The sequence below is a fragment of the Galleria mellonella genome, unplaced genomic scaffold (assembly GCF_026898425.1).
Source record: "Galleria mellonella isolate WM207_F2 unplaced genomic scaffold, CSIRO_AGI_GalMel_v1 utg800, whole genome shotgun sequence".
NCBI classification, from domain to species: Eukaryota; Metazoa; Arthropoda; class Insecta; order Lepidoptera; family Pyralidae; genus Galleria; species Galleria mellonella.
This window is the reverse complement of record NW_026442158.1, coordinates 989445-1006034: the sequence shown is the minus strand read 5'-3', so window position 1 is coordinate 1006034 and position 16590 is coordinate 989445. Positions and strand designations below refer to the sequence as shown.

General features: G+C 31.2%; 2 protein-coding genes across 4 annotated transcripts in view; one reads left to right on the top strand and one right to left on the bottom strand.

Moving 5' to 3' along the window:
* Nucleotides 1-70: 70 nt before the first annotated feature.
* Nucleotides 71-2668, top strand: LOC113518506 (putative serine protease K12H4.7). Its single transcript, XM_026903473.3, has one exon. It carries the CDS (start codon nt 1108-1110, stop codon nt 2653-2655), a length of 1548 nt encoding a protein of 515 aa, XP_026759274.3. The 5' UTR covers nt 71-1107; the 3' UTR covers nt 2656-2668.
* A 552-nt stretch (nt 2669-3220) lies between these two features.
* LOC113518505 (uncharacterized) overlaps nt 3221-16590 on the bottom strand; it is a 264190-nt gene continuing 250820 nt past the window's right edge. For 2 of the 3 annotated variants that reach the window (XM_052901800.1, XM_052901801.1), the window contains 3 exons: nt 12412-12502; nt 6223-6462; nt 3221-5356 (listed from right to left, as the gene is read on the bottom strand). In XM_052901800.1, the coding sequence (XP_052757760.1) occupies nt 5241-5356; nt 6223-6462; nt 12412-12502 (447 nt within the window). In that variant the 3' untranslated portion in view covers nt 3221-5240. Of the gene's footprint in view, nt 5357-6050; nt 6463-12411; nt 12503-16590 lie in introns of all 3 variants that reach the window. The other variant, XR_008253664.1, reaches the window with a different exon arrangement.

Below are 16590 nucleotides of genomic sequence, written 5' to 3'. Positions count from 1 at the left end.
GAGGTAAAGAGTTGCGCATAGTATACTTTTATACTGGAAAGATTATTTTTATAGTTACAAGTTATCTAATCTCCCGTTTATAACGTATATAAGTATGACGCAAAAAATATTACGCGGCGGCATGTTGATAGTTACAATAATTGCAACATTTTAATAAGTAAAAATTAACCGCAATCGGTAATCGTAATTTGGGTGCTGAACGGTTAACACTAGGCTCCATGCAGCAGTCTAATAGTTATCTGAAGATACCTTGTTAAGAGGTGAAACACGTGTTGCAAAACGCGCGTGAACAAAATGACAATTGGAGAATGATTACTAATGTGGAAGATAGTAGAACTTCTGATACTAACAGTGGTAGTTAATCTTCAAGTATTGGCAGTCACATACATACTACTTGCAGCGGAATTAATCCAAATAATTCTAATTAAATAACAAATAAAAACCCACTGACATTAAAAATGAAGAGATTCCCATATCTTTATTATTTGCGTAATGTTCACTCCCATATTTGTTAAGGTTTACTTGCAGGTTAAACGAAATTGTTACAAATTTTACATGACAATCCTAGGTTGCGGCTAACTGAGAGTAGACAAGTCCAGTGCATTGTATTGTATTTTGGATTATCTTTTATTTCAACATTAAAACTTCATTAAAAATCCTATATACCCGCAGAAGTTAGCAGCGGGATCTGAGGTTATACCTAAGTTAGCATAGATTTGTTTCGGTTTTTTTTTTTTTACTTTGTACACAACAAAAACAAATCGGTTATCGGTTCTTTAATATTATCTTAAAATTATCTTTGCGTTGTGTTTCTGCATAAAGTACCTAACTGTATGGTCAAACGGGATTAGAATCATAATGCGTGCATACGACACATCGCACTGTAGAAAAGACAACAATTGGTTACTATAAAGTGACATATTACCGATAGTACATTTCCATTAAAATTTCTACAGGAAATTAAATATTCTGAACAATTTATATTTACGTGTGCAAGGATTCCTATTAACCCGCATAGGTATGTACATGAAGAATTAAAATTATTTAGGTACATACTTTCAAAGAAGACGATAACATTCCATGTGTACTTGACGTGGAATAGTAAGTATGTACTCGTCACATATTTATGCAATAAACCGTATACTAACCCAACATTTGTGTTTAGCTAGAAATAGTGAGCAATCCTCTTTCTGTACTATCTTTGGTAAAATGTATTTCTCTCAAGTTACATTACTTTTGTTATTGTATATATATGTTGCGGATGGTGTTGGAATCAATGGTCTTGGAAATGTTTATAGATATTTCCTTAAAGAAATGAACAGCACTGGATTGCTAATGGAATCTGATACTACCTCAATCAAAAGTAATTGGATAGATCTACCGTTAGACCATTTCAACATCAAGGAAAAGCGAACGTGGAAGATGAGGTACTTCGAAAGACTTGATATGTGGAAACCGGGCAAACCTATTTACTTGTTCATGAACGGAGAAGGCCCTGCAAGTTCAGCATTTCTGAAAACTGGAATCATGTACGATTTGGCCAAAGAAACGAACGGAGCTATGTTTTTGTCTGAACACAGATATTACGGAAAAAGTATGCCACTAAATAATTCAAACACAGAAAACATGAAATATTTAAGTTCTAGACAGGCTTTGGCTGATAATGCACAATTATTGGCATGTATTAAATCGATACCAAAGTTCAATGATTCGAAAGTTGTAGTAATTGGTGGATCGTATGCTGGAAACTTGGCTGCTTGGATGAAATTACTATATCCAGATGTAGTTGATGCAGCTCTTGCAAGTAGCGCACCAGTTTTAGCTAAGTTAGATTTTTATGAGTATTTGGAGACTGTGAGTGAAGATCTCGATGAGTACGGTCCGCCAGGGTGTTTAGACAAAGTTTCCAAAATATTTAAAAGATATGAAGACCTCTTCTCAACTGACGAAGGAATCGAAGTGTTGAAGAAAGAAGAAAATATATGTGCCGATAATGATATGCGAAAAGAAGAAAATAGACAATTATTTTTCCTAGAAAAGGCCTCTAACTTTATGTATCTTGCTCAGTATGGAAATCCTGATAAAATTTATAGTTACTGTGAGGACCAGAAGTCTTTGCTTCCAAATGATCGTGATGAATTCAACCCTGTGTGGAACAAGAAGAATAATTGTTTTGATTACGACTTCGATAATATGATTGAGAGTATAAGGGAAATTGATTGGTATTTGTCTTGGACCTATCAAACTTGTACTGAATTCAGTTATTTTCAAACTACCAATTCCGATAGTCAACCGTTTACAAGGAACGTACCAATCGAATTGTATTATAAAATGTGTACAAAGTTGTTTGGTCCAGAATTTAACGAAGACATGGTTAAAAGAGGTGTTAATGAAACTAATCGATTGTATGGTGGATTGAATTTGAACGTAACAAAAGTTGTTTTTGTAAATGGACAAATGGATCCGTGGAGCAAGCTTAGCATTCTCGAAGATTTATCGTATGAAGCACCCGCAGCGATTGTTCCTCGATCTTCGCACTGTAGAGACTTATTCTCCGATAGATCAAGTGACCCTGAAGAATTGAAGGAAGTAAGGAGGTACGTGAAGTACTTGATCAAAAGATGGATAGGTGCTGGCGAATATAGAACCTTGTAATATTTGCTTCATTTTTATTTGTCAAATTAAACAAATATATTAATAAAACTTTATTCACATTTTTTATTTTAAATTATATTTCTAACAATACTGGTAATGTTTGTAATACCCAGTAGATTTAATATACTAAGGTTAATTACTAAATATGCTAAAATTAAAACAAAAATCCAGCCGTCGTTTTGTTTTCTTTAAAATTTGACAGGCGTTCGAATCTATTGCTAAATAATAACAAATTTCATTGATATTAAAACTCTTTTGTAAAGAATTAAAGAAGAAGCAGGATTACGATGTTATATTATACTCACGTATGTATATATTATAATAAATTTTTATCCCCAACCTTTTCCGCATGATAGACCAGTATAATGACTAGAATAAAAAGTAACTCATGTCCTTTCGCCATTCCTAATACTATTTCTATTTTTCTATGGCCAAATTTAATAACAATTGGTTGAGTCATTAAGTGACAGTAATAAATAAACAAACAAACTCACACTCTTATTTATAACGTTAGTAAGGATTATACGGAAATAGGGAATTAGATGTTCATTAAAAAATACAAACATATTAAAAATAATTTTATATATTTAACATAATTATGTAGGTATGTTTCCTTAAATTAGGTTACTCATAAACCAACATCCAACTTTACATAATACAGTTTGGACATTGATGTACATATATAAAATACTAAAATTCGTTCAATATTTATTCGCAATTTAAATCTAATATAGGTATAATTTAAATATTCCTATACTGTCGGAACAAAATAACGGACTTTGTGACACTTTTATATACCTATTGAATTGGTAGGTACCTATCTAAACAGCTGTTGAAGTTACGTCAGCACGTAAAATGTGATATTATAGAAATGTATGAAGTATTGTATTGACATAATACTTTATCATATTTTCTACATGTCATAATTTAAAAATGACTATTTTTATAAAGTGCTGAATTGGACTTGGCTGTTTATGCAATGTCCATAAATAAATCATTAAGTACAACGGGAATATAATTATGATAATATGTTGTATAACTATTTTTATATTATATGCATAAAAGATATTAATGGTAACGTCGGTAGCACCTCCAATTATAATTTTGAATGTACAATATCATATTTACTTTTTAATTTTTCCGCGATCAATCTACATGCTTAAAAGAACTTTATTAATATTGCTGTAAGGTTCTTTTAAGTGATTCATACTTATTCTAATACAAAACACAAATCGACATAACGCAGGTATAAAAATATAATAAATTTAATTTCTAAAATACACATATGAAGAATAATTATTTTAATAAATTACATTAAACTCGGTTAGCTAATTGTACAAAAGTATTAGACGCTTAACCTAATTATATTTAGATATTTGAGTATTGGAAAGATATAAAAAATACGTGATTTTTACGATACTATTAAAATATAAAAATACTATTTACAATACATAATTATTACAATACAATAATATACTATGTTGTATCTTAACTTATATATGCATGATCTTAAACGGTAAAATAGAAAAAAAAATACGAAATGGTCATTCTTTATTTAAATTATAAACCTGATGATTAATTTTCAAGTTTACTATAAAGAGAAATAGGACGAAATATTTTTGCACCATTACAATCTAGAGAAAAAAGATGTCTTAAATTTTGGTAATTGTTTCATTAAATTTTAATTAGTAAAAAATATATTCGTATTAGCTGTATTTCCCGGCTTTGCTCGTGTGTATAAAACATACCTTATGTATTTGTATTGGATATAGTTGATCTGTATACTCAAATGCATTCTAATCTGGGAAGCCCTTTTAGCGTAATTCTAGTAAAATAATCCAAAGATTATTACACATTTTCAATATTAATAAATTTTTCTTTTATAAAATGTTAAGATCTCTACGTCTATTCACCAATTTTATATATTCCCAACCCAGTTTTGACTAGGATTGACACCTTACTATAAATTATACAGACATTAACGACTGATTGTATATACGTAAGTCATTAAATCGGCAGTGATTAATTAATTTACTTACAATTATAATGTAAAATAATCGTTTATACAGATCAATATAAAATTACAATAAAAAATACTTATTATAATAAGTACAAAAAAATTAAATCAAGTCTACAAGTTTCTTAATTATTAACAAATTGTAAAAAAAAACATACAGAGTCTATTACACCTATTCGTATATTAAATAAGTTTATATAGTGTATTTTTCTATTCCCAATTAGGGATTTATATCATGTATAAACATGTACACGTTTACATGATCTTACGTATACATGCACATGTTATGTTCTACATGTACATGTTTATTTTCTTCAATTTGTTGAAAGCATATAAAAGCTTGTTTAATTTCTGACTGTTAAACGAAATCAGTCATCGGTCATAATTTACAAAGACGCGAATATTTACAATGTTCATAATAGAACGATTCTAAGATACGGTCACATTGAAATCTTAAGTACGGTTGTCAGTTCACTATAAGGGCAGTCTTTTGTTTATACAAAAAACATATGAAAGGTCGATGTGACGGTATCTTTTGTTATGAGGAAACTATGTCTCCGAAGTGGCCTTAATCCCATTCTCCGATGAACATGTGGCGTGCATTCGGCGCCGGTGGGGGTGGAAAGCCGCGGCCAGGAATGGGAAGCCGTCCATACAACGCGTATGGGTCATAGGGATCGCCATCTGGAATATCGTGTCGGTTAGTCTTGTGCTGCTTGCATACATACAAGTGTGTGGTGCTGGCCTATTACATTTTTATCTTACAAAAGAATATATTCCAATATATAATAATAAAGTTGTGAACTGAGTCTGATGTTAAAATTTCCTAAATGTATCTTACTAAGATCTTGTACATTTTTGTGTAAGATTAAAAAAACGACGAAGAAATAATTAAAAGAAAGAAACTTATGATAAAGCAAAGCTACGAATTAGAATGCTCTTGGTCAAAGAAGGAACAGACGTAGAAGTCGAGAAAAATAGTGAGATTAGAATACAGAAAGTGGATAGTGTTTAAGAGTGGAATAATACACAGGGTGAAATAAAATTTATTAGTGCCCTTTTAAGGGAGAGTCATACACAGCCAGTTTGAATATTTTTCTAAAAAAAAAAACTGTAAAAATAATTTTCCTTTTTTTAATATTAGCCTGCCATTACAGCACATGAGATTCCAAGTAATATAGCGGCTCAAATTATTGGTCTTTTTTGATTAATGTTTTTCTTTTTGGACAAAATATTCAGTTTCACTGGTAGAACACTCCTTTATAAGGATGCTAATGATTTAATTTCACTGTAGTGTAAAGAGATTATTTGCCATAGAAGCTGCAGGCGAATTGTGCTACCAAGCGAAGCGTTCGAAATAAACAGAAAGTTTAAATACCAAGATTGGAGCGGAGGGTCCGCGACGAGGCGGTGGAATTTTAAGTGCGGGGTTAATCGTATGTAGGTACACTAGCGTGGCTGCTGTATGATGAGCGGTCGCAGCCGTTGATCCCTGTTAGGATAGAATTGGTACATGAGCTTTTCCTTTCTGGGGGGACGTTCGTACGCACCGATTCCGCTCTCGTAAGAGCGCGCGTGCCAGAGGGCCGCTGGTGGCATCGGGGCATGGGCGAACGGCGGCATGTGTGGCAGGAATGGTCCCGGATGGGGATGAGCCACGCTGTAACGTTTGCTTGGGACTGGAGTTTCTTTCAGAGTCATCCGCTCCGCCATCGATGGCAGGACCTTCGCACCGTTCGTCTTCACAAAGTTGGGTACACGGGCTCGCAAACCGCAATAGTACGGGTCATCTGAAATGAAGAAAAATCGATTGTTAATAATAGAAATATTTATAATATGATTGGTAAAGACTTAAATTGATTCCATTTGATGGAAAGCGACAAGTTATAATCTAGACTCTACATGAACAACACTGTAAACATGATAACCTACGATTATGTTGCCCATGAATACTTATGTATTGCCATGTATTCTTGTCGCAGAGATTTATTTTGAGTGAAGACTCAGAGTGGCTTGGAATGACAGAAATAAGTAGGATAGTAGTACAGGAATGTGTCACTAAATAGAATATATTTAGTGACATATTCCTGTACTACTGTATAATAAATTAAGGAAATATTAAGGTAATTTTAGGTAGATACAAAATAATCGAATCCGAGTCTTCTACATACTCCGCCATTTTTCTCACTAGTGAAGAAATATGTAATACATATATCTAAACTATTTAGCTCCGATCGAAAATTTAAAAGTTATTATAAGAATCTCTAAATAGTATGAAACAAACTTGCTATCTATGATTGTCTGTTTTTCGCTTATTTGTTCTAAATTTCAGACCATATTTTGATACGAGTTTTACTGTCATTTAAATATTGTATTACAAGTTTGTATCTACAATTTACACCTGTGCGTAACCGGGGCGGTTGCTAGTAGGTACTAAAATGGCTCAACTGGAAGTCAAACGCCAAACGTCATTCACGCGGCGTTTTATCTTGTAAGTTATCAATACAGTCGGGCACGAGAATCGGCATAAGAGATCTGGTGTGCACATTCACTATAATGGCACGCGTGCACGTTCCGTCCCATGTTCCGCATCCTACGCCTGGCTCGTTCCAAATACCGCAAGTCAAAATATCAAGGATACGTCGAAATGCCAGTGACGAGTTACGCCACATCGGGCCATTGTCTCTGCGCATCGTGTGCGAAATTTCGAACTGATAAATTCTTACGTGCGTTATAGAACTAAAAAAAACGGATTGTTTTAATTGCTATAGGTAAGTATTATAATAATAGTTATAACTTAATTAATATTCAACATGATAGGGCTAATTTATGTTTTTTTAACAAGTGAAAATCTAAATCAAAGTAAAAAAAAATCTAAAATTAATCGAATATTCTTAATTTTTTTTTATGTGTGTGTGTATATTAACGTAACATATTTGCCAATTCTGAATTGATTTTTAAAATTATTTTTGCAATTGACAGTATTCATTTCCATAACCCTTATTCATTCATATCATGAAGTCATTTTTTTTAAACTAAATCTTAATAATAATTACTGTTTATAATTGTTATTTACAGTAAGTATATTACAAAGTCGAATGTCGAAAAACATCTAAATTATTGTAATTTATTAATCCATAATCCATTTATATTATATTTAATTATACCCAAAAAATATTACCTTTCATTCTTCCAAAGTCGGATAGAAATAGGTTTCTTTAAATAATCCGTTATTTATCTATATCATTTATTGTATATCACCCACTTTAATGCAAGTTGGTTAATGGATCTATTAAAATGTTTCAAATTATTGAGACCCAAATGAATGTAAGAAAAGTTCGTTTACTTAGTTGATTGTTTCATTGTATTTACAACATTTAGATACACTCGTAATATTGGACATTTAGAATAGACAACATTTAGAATTAACAAAATAAATCTAATACACTCATTAAAGAACCAAATTGGGCAAATGAAATAACATTCTTGTTTACTTTTATTCTTTTTATGTATAACAAAATTTAAAACCCAATAAAACTCTCAGTCTGAATCCAATAACCTTTAACTTACATTACATAAATGGTATTAGATATTTTATAAATACACCCACCTATTAAACATTACTGCAATGATATTACTCTTGTAGTCAACCACGATTGTGTAAAGGTTAAGTTACACCGTTTTAAAATAGACTCAAGTTTCGTCTGATATTTAACCCAAAAGGCTAGCCACAACGTTTACTTTATCATCTGGTTTTGTTTTATACGATAAAATGTTGAATGCGAATCGTACATCAAAATGATCTGTGGGACCGAATGATTTTATTTCGGATTAAATTTACTCTCTACGTTTGTGTTAGTATTCTTGTTCAACAGTGATGAATGGGCTTTTAAAAATGCGTTTTATTCGTAAAAGACGTTAAATGGACGTAAATCAAGAACATAAGTTTTTAGAAACATCCGAATAATGCATGTGTTTGTTGTAATCTGTAATATTTTATTTGTTTGTTGTTATACCGATATTTGTTGTTGTTTTGTTTATTTATCTAGTGTTTTTATTTTACATTACACTATATCGGTGCAGGGGTTTTATCTTATGTTACAATCATGTTATTATAAATATGTGTACACTCAGCTCTCAATTTAATTAATAAACAATGTATTATCATTATAAATAACTAATATTTTTTTGAATTATTGCTAATTACTAAGTCATTTATAAAAATTGAATGTTGTTTATTAAATTAATTATTAATTTAATATATAATCTTTATAAATGACTAATAATATAAATGTAAATTATTAGTTTATTTATTTCTTTAGTTATAACTACTACTTTAATGAATCGACTAATTTGAACAGAAAAGAAGAAAGCTGCTTTTTATCAGCTATCTATTAATATATCTCGATTATGCAGACAAAGTCGTAGATAAAAACTAGCGGTATATAAATATAAACTCACGGTGACACGTTTAGAAACCCCATGACGCCTAGGATCTATTTAAATTTATTTGAGTACATGTTTCAATAACTTTTGATATATAACGTGACAAGAAATCATAAATATGAGGATGTCGGTTTGTAAATCATGCGTGGCTCGCAATATTGGTATTATAACACGTTCACACTTGGCCAAGCTAGAGTGTAAGAGTGAGAGTGATTTCCTGTAAATATTGCACAAAAGAGACTGATGCAAACAATCAAATTATATAAACACAAACACTAAGTATATATGTTTTTGGAATGAAGTAAATTTTGCTTCACTAACAAATTAGCTACCTATTTTCCCGAACCAAAACAATTTTATCAGAACAGAAATTAACTAGGAATAAAACCTATCGATTGCGAGAAGTATTGCTAAAATCGGTTCAGAATTGACGAAGATATTACGTGCCATAAAATAAAAAAGAAGGCTGGAGAATTGAGGACATGCTCCTTTATAGGTACAAAGAAAATTTGATATAATACGATCAAAATATGTAGGTATAAATTTTTAACTATGTATAACGTTTAAAACTACTATATAGGTATATTCGTATCTGTACTAGATAAAATAAGTTACTAAGTGTATGTTACTGAGAAATGAAAAAAAAAAATACCACAACCGTGGATATGTATTTAAATAGATGTCACAACTTTATATAAAGTTTTGACCCGAAAATATACTGAACAGAACTTATTTGACTCCAGTTAATTATATGTAAAATTATATGAAAAAAAATTACAGGACTAACAAAACACTGTTGTACTGATTGTATTTTCAAAATGGTAACATGATATGCAATGAGTATCTAAATAGTTCTTGCAACATGTCAGAGTAATTTTGCATATTTTATGGACAAGATTACGTGTAATCCCGATATTAAAAGGGTTTATTACGGAGAGTACTTAGTTTGGATCTCGTTTTGGTATATTTGTGTAGTAAATGTGTACCAGAGTATATATATATATATATATATATATATATATATATATATATATATATATATATATATATATATATATATAATAAGAAAAAAGGAAGAAAGATTACTTACTACTACTACTTATTACTATTGTTTAATTAATTTAAAAACAAAACTAATTTGATGAAATCAAATTAAATAAAATAGTTTTTCTCGAAATTTTTATATGGCAAACAGGCATATATTAAGCCGGTCTGATAAAACAATGCGATAGTAATGCAACAATTATTAAATATTATATTTATATGTAAAATGCTCGAATTATTTCCATTGCATTATCTACACACATGGTGAGTCTGCGTCGTCGACATAAATCCGTTCCAGTGTCAACTAGGTGACATTTGACCAGAACATTAGGTATGGTTGTCACTACACTCTTGCTGTCTGGAACAAAATTAATAGACCTAAATGGGATACTCGCGTTAACATGAAATTGAGATTTCACGGAGTCTACACGGTAATCTTATACGGAAAATAGGCGAGGCAGGAGGATTTTCATTACTATAACTAAGTATAATAATTCAGTAGTTACGAGTATTTATCAATTGTATTTTGCCTCTTCTTACAACATGTAAACGTGAATTTGTTTGTTTGTTTATTTGTTATCTCTAAATACCTTAACAGCTCAAGCAACCTCTATAAAATTTATTATTACATGCACTGTATGGATTGAAGAAAGACATAAGTTACTTTTTATTCCGGTCAGTGAATGTATCTCGGTTACGCAGATGAAATCGCGAGTAAAAGCTAGTATTCTATAAAAAATTACGTAATAATTTATTTTTTATATTAATTTTTATTTTATTATTAAATAACCAATTACTTTTTGATTTCATTGAAATTTTTGTTTTGAATTTGTAAATTTTGAAAACATTTTTAAAATTCGTCATACTCGAGAATGGGTGCCGCTGCAATGCGTTATTTTTTTTATTTAGATCTTGATATTTATTATTTTTGAGAAAGTATTATTGTGCAAATAAAACAGTCCCTATAAATCAAATTATAAATTTAATAAAAAAAGAAAACTAAACAGGCTGTGAATAAAAGATTTACGTGACATCCCTGATGTCGTAGGTCTTTAAATGTTACAATAATCGCTTACCATCCTCAGATGAAGATAATATATTTTATCTATGGTACCATCTGACGGTCCGTAGGTATTTATTATTACCACCTTTGTTGAAGAAGCGTTTCGTTTTACGCATTCATAATTCGCCATTGCTACATATCACGGTAAGCGCATTACAACAAATATCGTATTGTTTGTTTTCTTTGCTGGTGTGCGTTTCGAAAAAAGAAAAAAGCTGTATGTTTATTGGAACATAATGACCATTCTGGGTAGGCTTTGGATAAACTGTTATGGCCTAGTGGTGGGACGGGACGCCGATACCACTCCTGTTGCGGAGAAATTTATGGCACTTTGTAATTAATGTGAACTGACCCGCTCGTGGAGTTCCGTGGGCAAATTGTGGCGGACGGCCATTTTTAGGTTATTGTTATTCTTTAAAGGATAAAGTGACCGTAGGCGCAAGACAGGTATATATATATATAACATGAGTAGTGGGATAAAATTTTATGGTTTTAAAATTATGTCTATTTATTTGTGATGCACCTTGTTTTTATGTATTTTTTATGGTAGCGATCAAGAATTGATTTTATTTGAAAAAATGATAGGTAAGTGTTATTATATTTTTATATATATCCAGTAATATGGTTCGGTTGAGGTTATGTTTGTTATATAAGTAAGCACATTATTATACGATGCTAAAAATGAATGTTTTAGTGAGATTATTTGACATAGCAATAAAATAGACACAAAAATAATATTTTTAAACTTTTCGTATGACATTCCTTTGAATTTTCATATGACAGCATTTTTATAGCATTTGTGGTTTCAAAGAATTATAGTAAGATAGAAAATAATGGAATCATTTGGGTAACATATTGTAATTATTATATAGGGCCATCTCAACGTTTGAACTAATTTACGGAGGTATAATATTTCCTAAAAATAATATGTTATTTATATGTAAGTAAGTTTTTGAGCATTTCTATTATTTATTTATTTAAACTTTAATCCACAGTGAAACTTTATGTACTATTTATGGTGAATTTAACAGCGGACGATGTTCTCTGCTGGCTAACCATTGGGTTAAAAAATGTACTGAACCATCGAAGTCTGATTTTTCTACGGCAGCATTTAGGATGCAAATGCGGTCATTAATGCAATTGTATCGCTGTAATTACGTGCATTGTCACCATGATTTGCACTCACCGTATTTCTTGTTGTCTTTCCCTTTGTCGGACTTGCCTCTCTGGAACTGGGCTGGGACGCGCTCGTTTACTTCTATATCGTCGTAATCCGGCTGAAATTAAAAAAAAAAGAAAGATCAATCTCCGTATGGAATCTATTCTCTATGAGAAATTTGTAATTAAAAATATTTAAGAAACATTAATATATAGTAAAGGAAATAATACTTTTTTTAGTATATTTGTCTCTTTATTTGTCTGTATATTTGTTCTGACACTGCGTAAACACTACTGAATTTCGGATATGATTTTCAATGTTATGTTTCTGAAGGTCTAACTAAAAATTTGGTACGCCATTTTTTTTATAACACAGAGAGCAGACGAGTATGCAACTCATCTGATGGTAGCTACCGTCGCCTATGATTATCATCTTCATCACTATGTAGCATCATCTAGAAGTGATTATCTATTTTCAAAATTTACGCGTACGAAGTTGTGGGGTAAAACTGTTTTATAAGTAACTATATCTCATATTTTTGATTGAATTATAAAAATCATAGAGCTATTTAAAAATATGCGCAGCCAATGTAATTTAAAAGAAGTAACAAAATATTTTAAAAGTAAGTTAAAAGTAAGTTTAATTTGGTTTATATTAATAAGGGGTAAAAAAAGTATAAAAAGTATTTTTTTATAAGATTAAAAGCGTTTAGTAACATTTAAATATAATTACATTTAAAAACACGAGAAACCACGGTTGGCTATCTATTAAAACATAAAACACAAATCCGACAGGTTATCTGCACTGATTCCATTAGAAGCGTAAAAAGCGAACGTTGCGCATTGCACATACGATCGACAATAAAAGTGCAACATTACACCTTATAATGTTCATAATAGGGTTTATAATTTGTTGAAATGTGTCCAATTGTTTTATTGTTTTAAGCCATGAGTGGCTTAAAGTAACAGCGATGAAGTAAATATGCAATTGTGTGGGCGAGTAACAATCTTTTACATCGCAACAAGCAGTGAATGTTGCTCATATGGGTGACAGAATCTTATCACACGACAGAGCAATGTATACCACCCTGTTTTCACTTGGTTAGTGTATCTGTCGGGCTTAGATTAATAATTTATTTATTTATTAAACTTTAATACTAAGTGTATATTGTAAATGGCGGACTAACATCATACGAGTATGATAGTGTACTCGTAAATGGCGGACTTAACACTGAGTATATAGCATTGAGTTTCTCAGATTCTATAATAATTCTTTCATTAAATTTTTATTCGTGTGAGCGGGGTAATAGATTTGTAAATCACACGTAAATGGGATTACATGACAGGTAAATTACAACTTACAATTACAAAACAGGTAAAGGATTGGTAAGCGTCAACAATACAAATGGCGAATTTTGGTTTGATTAAAAAAATTACAGTTTGAGTAAAAAAGTTAAAGTCAGGCGACAGTTGGTTGACCGTTTTTGGGATTTTTTGACATTTAAACACTCCCTCTAGATATTTATAATTTAAGAAATTAAAGACAACTTTAAACCGTCATTAGGGAATTTAATTTTTTTTATACTAATAAGGTGGCAAACAAGCATACAGCTCACCTGATGGTAAGCGGTTACCATAACCTATAAATGCCTGCAATACCAGAGGCATCTCTTTACTCCTCTTTTAAAGTTACTTTTTTATACACGTAATACAGAAAAATGTTTACAGTATGGTTAGAATTATGTAACTTTGACTAAAAAATAAATGAAATTTTCTAAATTGATCCCAAATCTTGATTATTTAGTTTTCAACACACGTCCAAGGTTGAAAGTAAGAAATTACTGCTGGTAATTACTGTATGGTACTTAGTTATTTTATTAATATCATAGAGTTATAATATTAATAGAAGTTTTTTTTTTATACAATTTAGAATGGCAAACAAGCTGACGGCCCACCTGATGGAAAGTGGTAACCGCCGCCTATAGACATGAACAGTACCATGGACAGAACAAAGTATACTGTTTCGCTCATGATACCCCCCACGCGTTGCCATTCCTGAGGACTCAGATGTTATTCCTCTGTACCCTGTAAATTCACGCCATATCCCACTCTTCAAATCGAAACACAGCCATGTAAACACAACTGCTTCACGGTAGAAACACGAATGGGACAGAGGTACCCAAGCAATCGACTTTTGTACAAAGTCTCCCTCTGGTGAGTTTGTAGTGAAGTTTAGTTTCTGTCATTAAATAGCGTTAAAACAGTTTGACGGATTTTAATGAAGTTTTGTATACAAACAATTTTCTTAGTTAACTAACATACAGGCTAATTTTATTCTCATACCATATTAGGGCTTTTATTTATTTATTTATATGCTTTTGTATTCACTTATAACATAGATATTAGTGTATAACAAAAATATACAGAAGGGGACTTATTTATTAGGAATCTTCCAGTCAATCTTGAGAACCCGAAAGGAGAAAGTATTTATAGGGTTTGTATATAAAGCATAATTATTAAATTATAATTATATATATATATATAGAATAACTTATCCATATAAGTAACTCAACTGCCAATTGTTTTGTAAATTCTTTTATAATATTATGTATATTTTGATTTAATATATAGATTACTTTTTATCATAATTCACGTGAGTAAAGCCGCGGGACACACAACTACTACACGCGCGCACAACTAGTAGATATATACAAAAGAATTATTGCTAATTTGTATGAGGAACGCATTCCGTCTGTATAAACATGTTACACGTGTTCAACTTCTGACACTTGGTGGTAATCATCTTTAGTGTCGATGGTTGTGAAGATAAACAAACATTTACATACGTATATGACCATTATTAACCGACTTCAAAAAAGAAGGTCTTACGTTTGACTTACAACACCCACGGGATAGGAAGGGGCGACCTATTCTATGCCGGGACCACACGGTTACGGTATTTATATTTATTCGTATTCTACATTATTTGGATTTCATTTGATTTCCATTTGAATAATTTTGGGTAGGTACGTACCTAACTAAAATAAATCATTCCTTTGATGAAAATATGGGTATAACATTGTATTCATACACCGAATGATTGTTACATTAATCCTGTCAATGGCACTTCGGAACAGATGTTAAATCGATTGAACCTTCGCCTCCTTGTAAGCGTGTTGATACGATTTACGATTACCGATTATGATTATGATAAATCGATTCTTGTGTAACTTTATTTGGCGTTTCATTCGAATGAAACTTATCGAGAAATACGGATAGTTAATGTATGAATAATATTGGTTTTCTTTTGTTAAATGACATGGACTTTTGATGAGATTTCGTGAGAGATACGATGAAAGCTTTTAATTTTGATACGAAAGATTATATTGTTGTGTGAATACTTTGAGAATTGTGTTAATTTGTTATTAAACAACTTCAAAAAGTAAGGGATTCTCAATTTGGTTGTATTTTGTTTTTGTTTGTTATCTCCGTCAATTTTAAACAGATTTGGAAAAGATTCTTTTTTTTATCTGAAAGATTAGTCCCACAGAAATTCTATCACAAGCGATTGAGTAGTTCAGTTTTTACAAAATAATAGGTTTTGCCACAAATAAAGTCGGTTTTTTTTTTGTGGGTTTATATAGATTTAAGGCTTATGTATAATAATAATATATATATAATTTTCAATTTTACTTTTAATATACTTATTACATTTTGTAGTTTAGTTTAGGACTTCTGATGTTTAGGAAAGTTTATTATATACTAGTTTTTACCCGCGACTTAATATAGTGATTGGTTAAGCCGTGTACGCGTAATAAGGTAGCAAACAAACTCACATATACATATATAATATTAGTAAATATTACAGATATTTTCTCTAAATTTTGCGTATACGCCGTGGGTATTATGACCATATGTGTTTTGTATGACAGACCTGTTGTTACTTGTTTGCGTTTTTTTTTTGATGGGTGAAAATGGTATCTAACAGGATACGCTGGTGCTCCACCAGTGAAGGGTGATAGATGAGAATGAAAACAGGCCAGTTAGCCCATCATGATGAATTCATCAGGTATTAACCATGATAGTTTCCAGGGGGAACCGCGAGGAGGTCGACCTGGTTGGCTATATTGCTAGCAATCGGATTCTCAGTCTCCATTACTAACAATCCGTTTCCCCCCTATTCGTTTGCGTAGGCCCTTATATATCT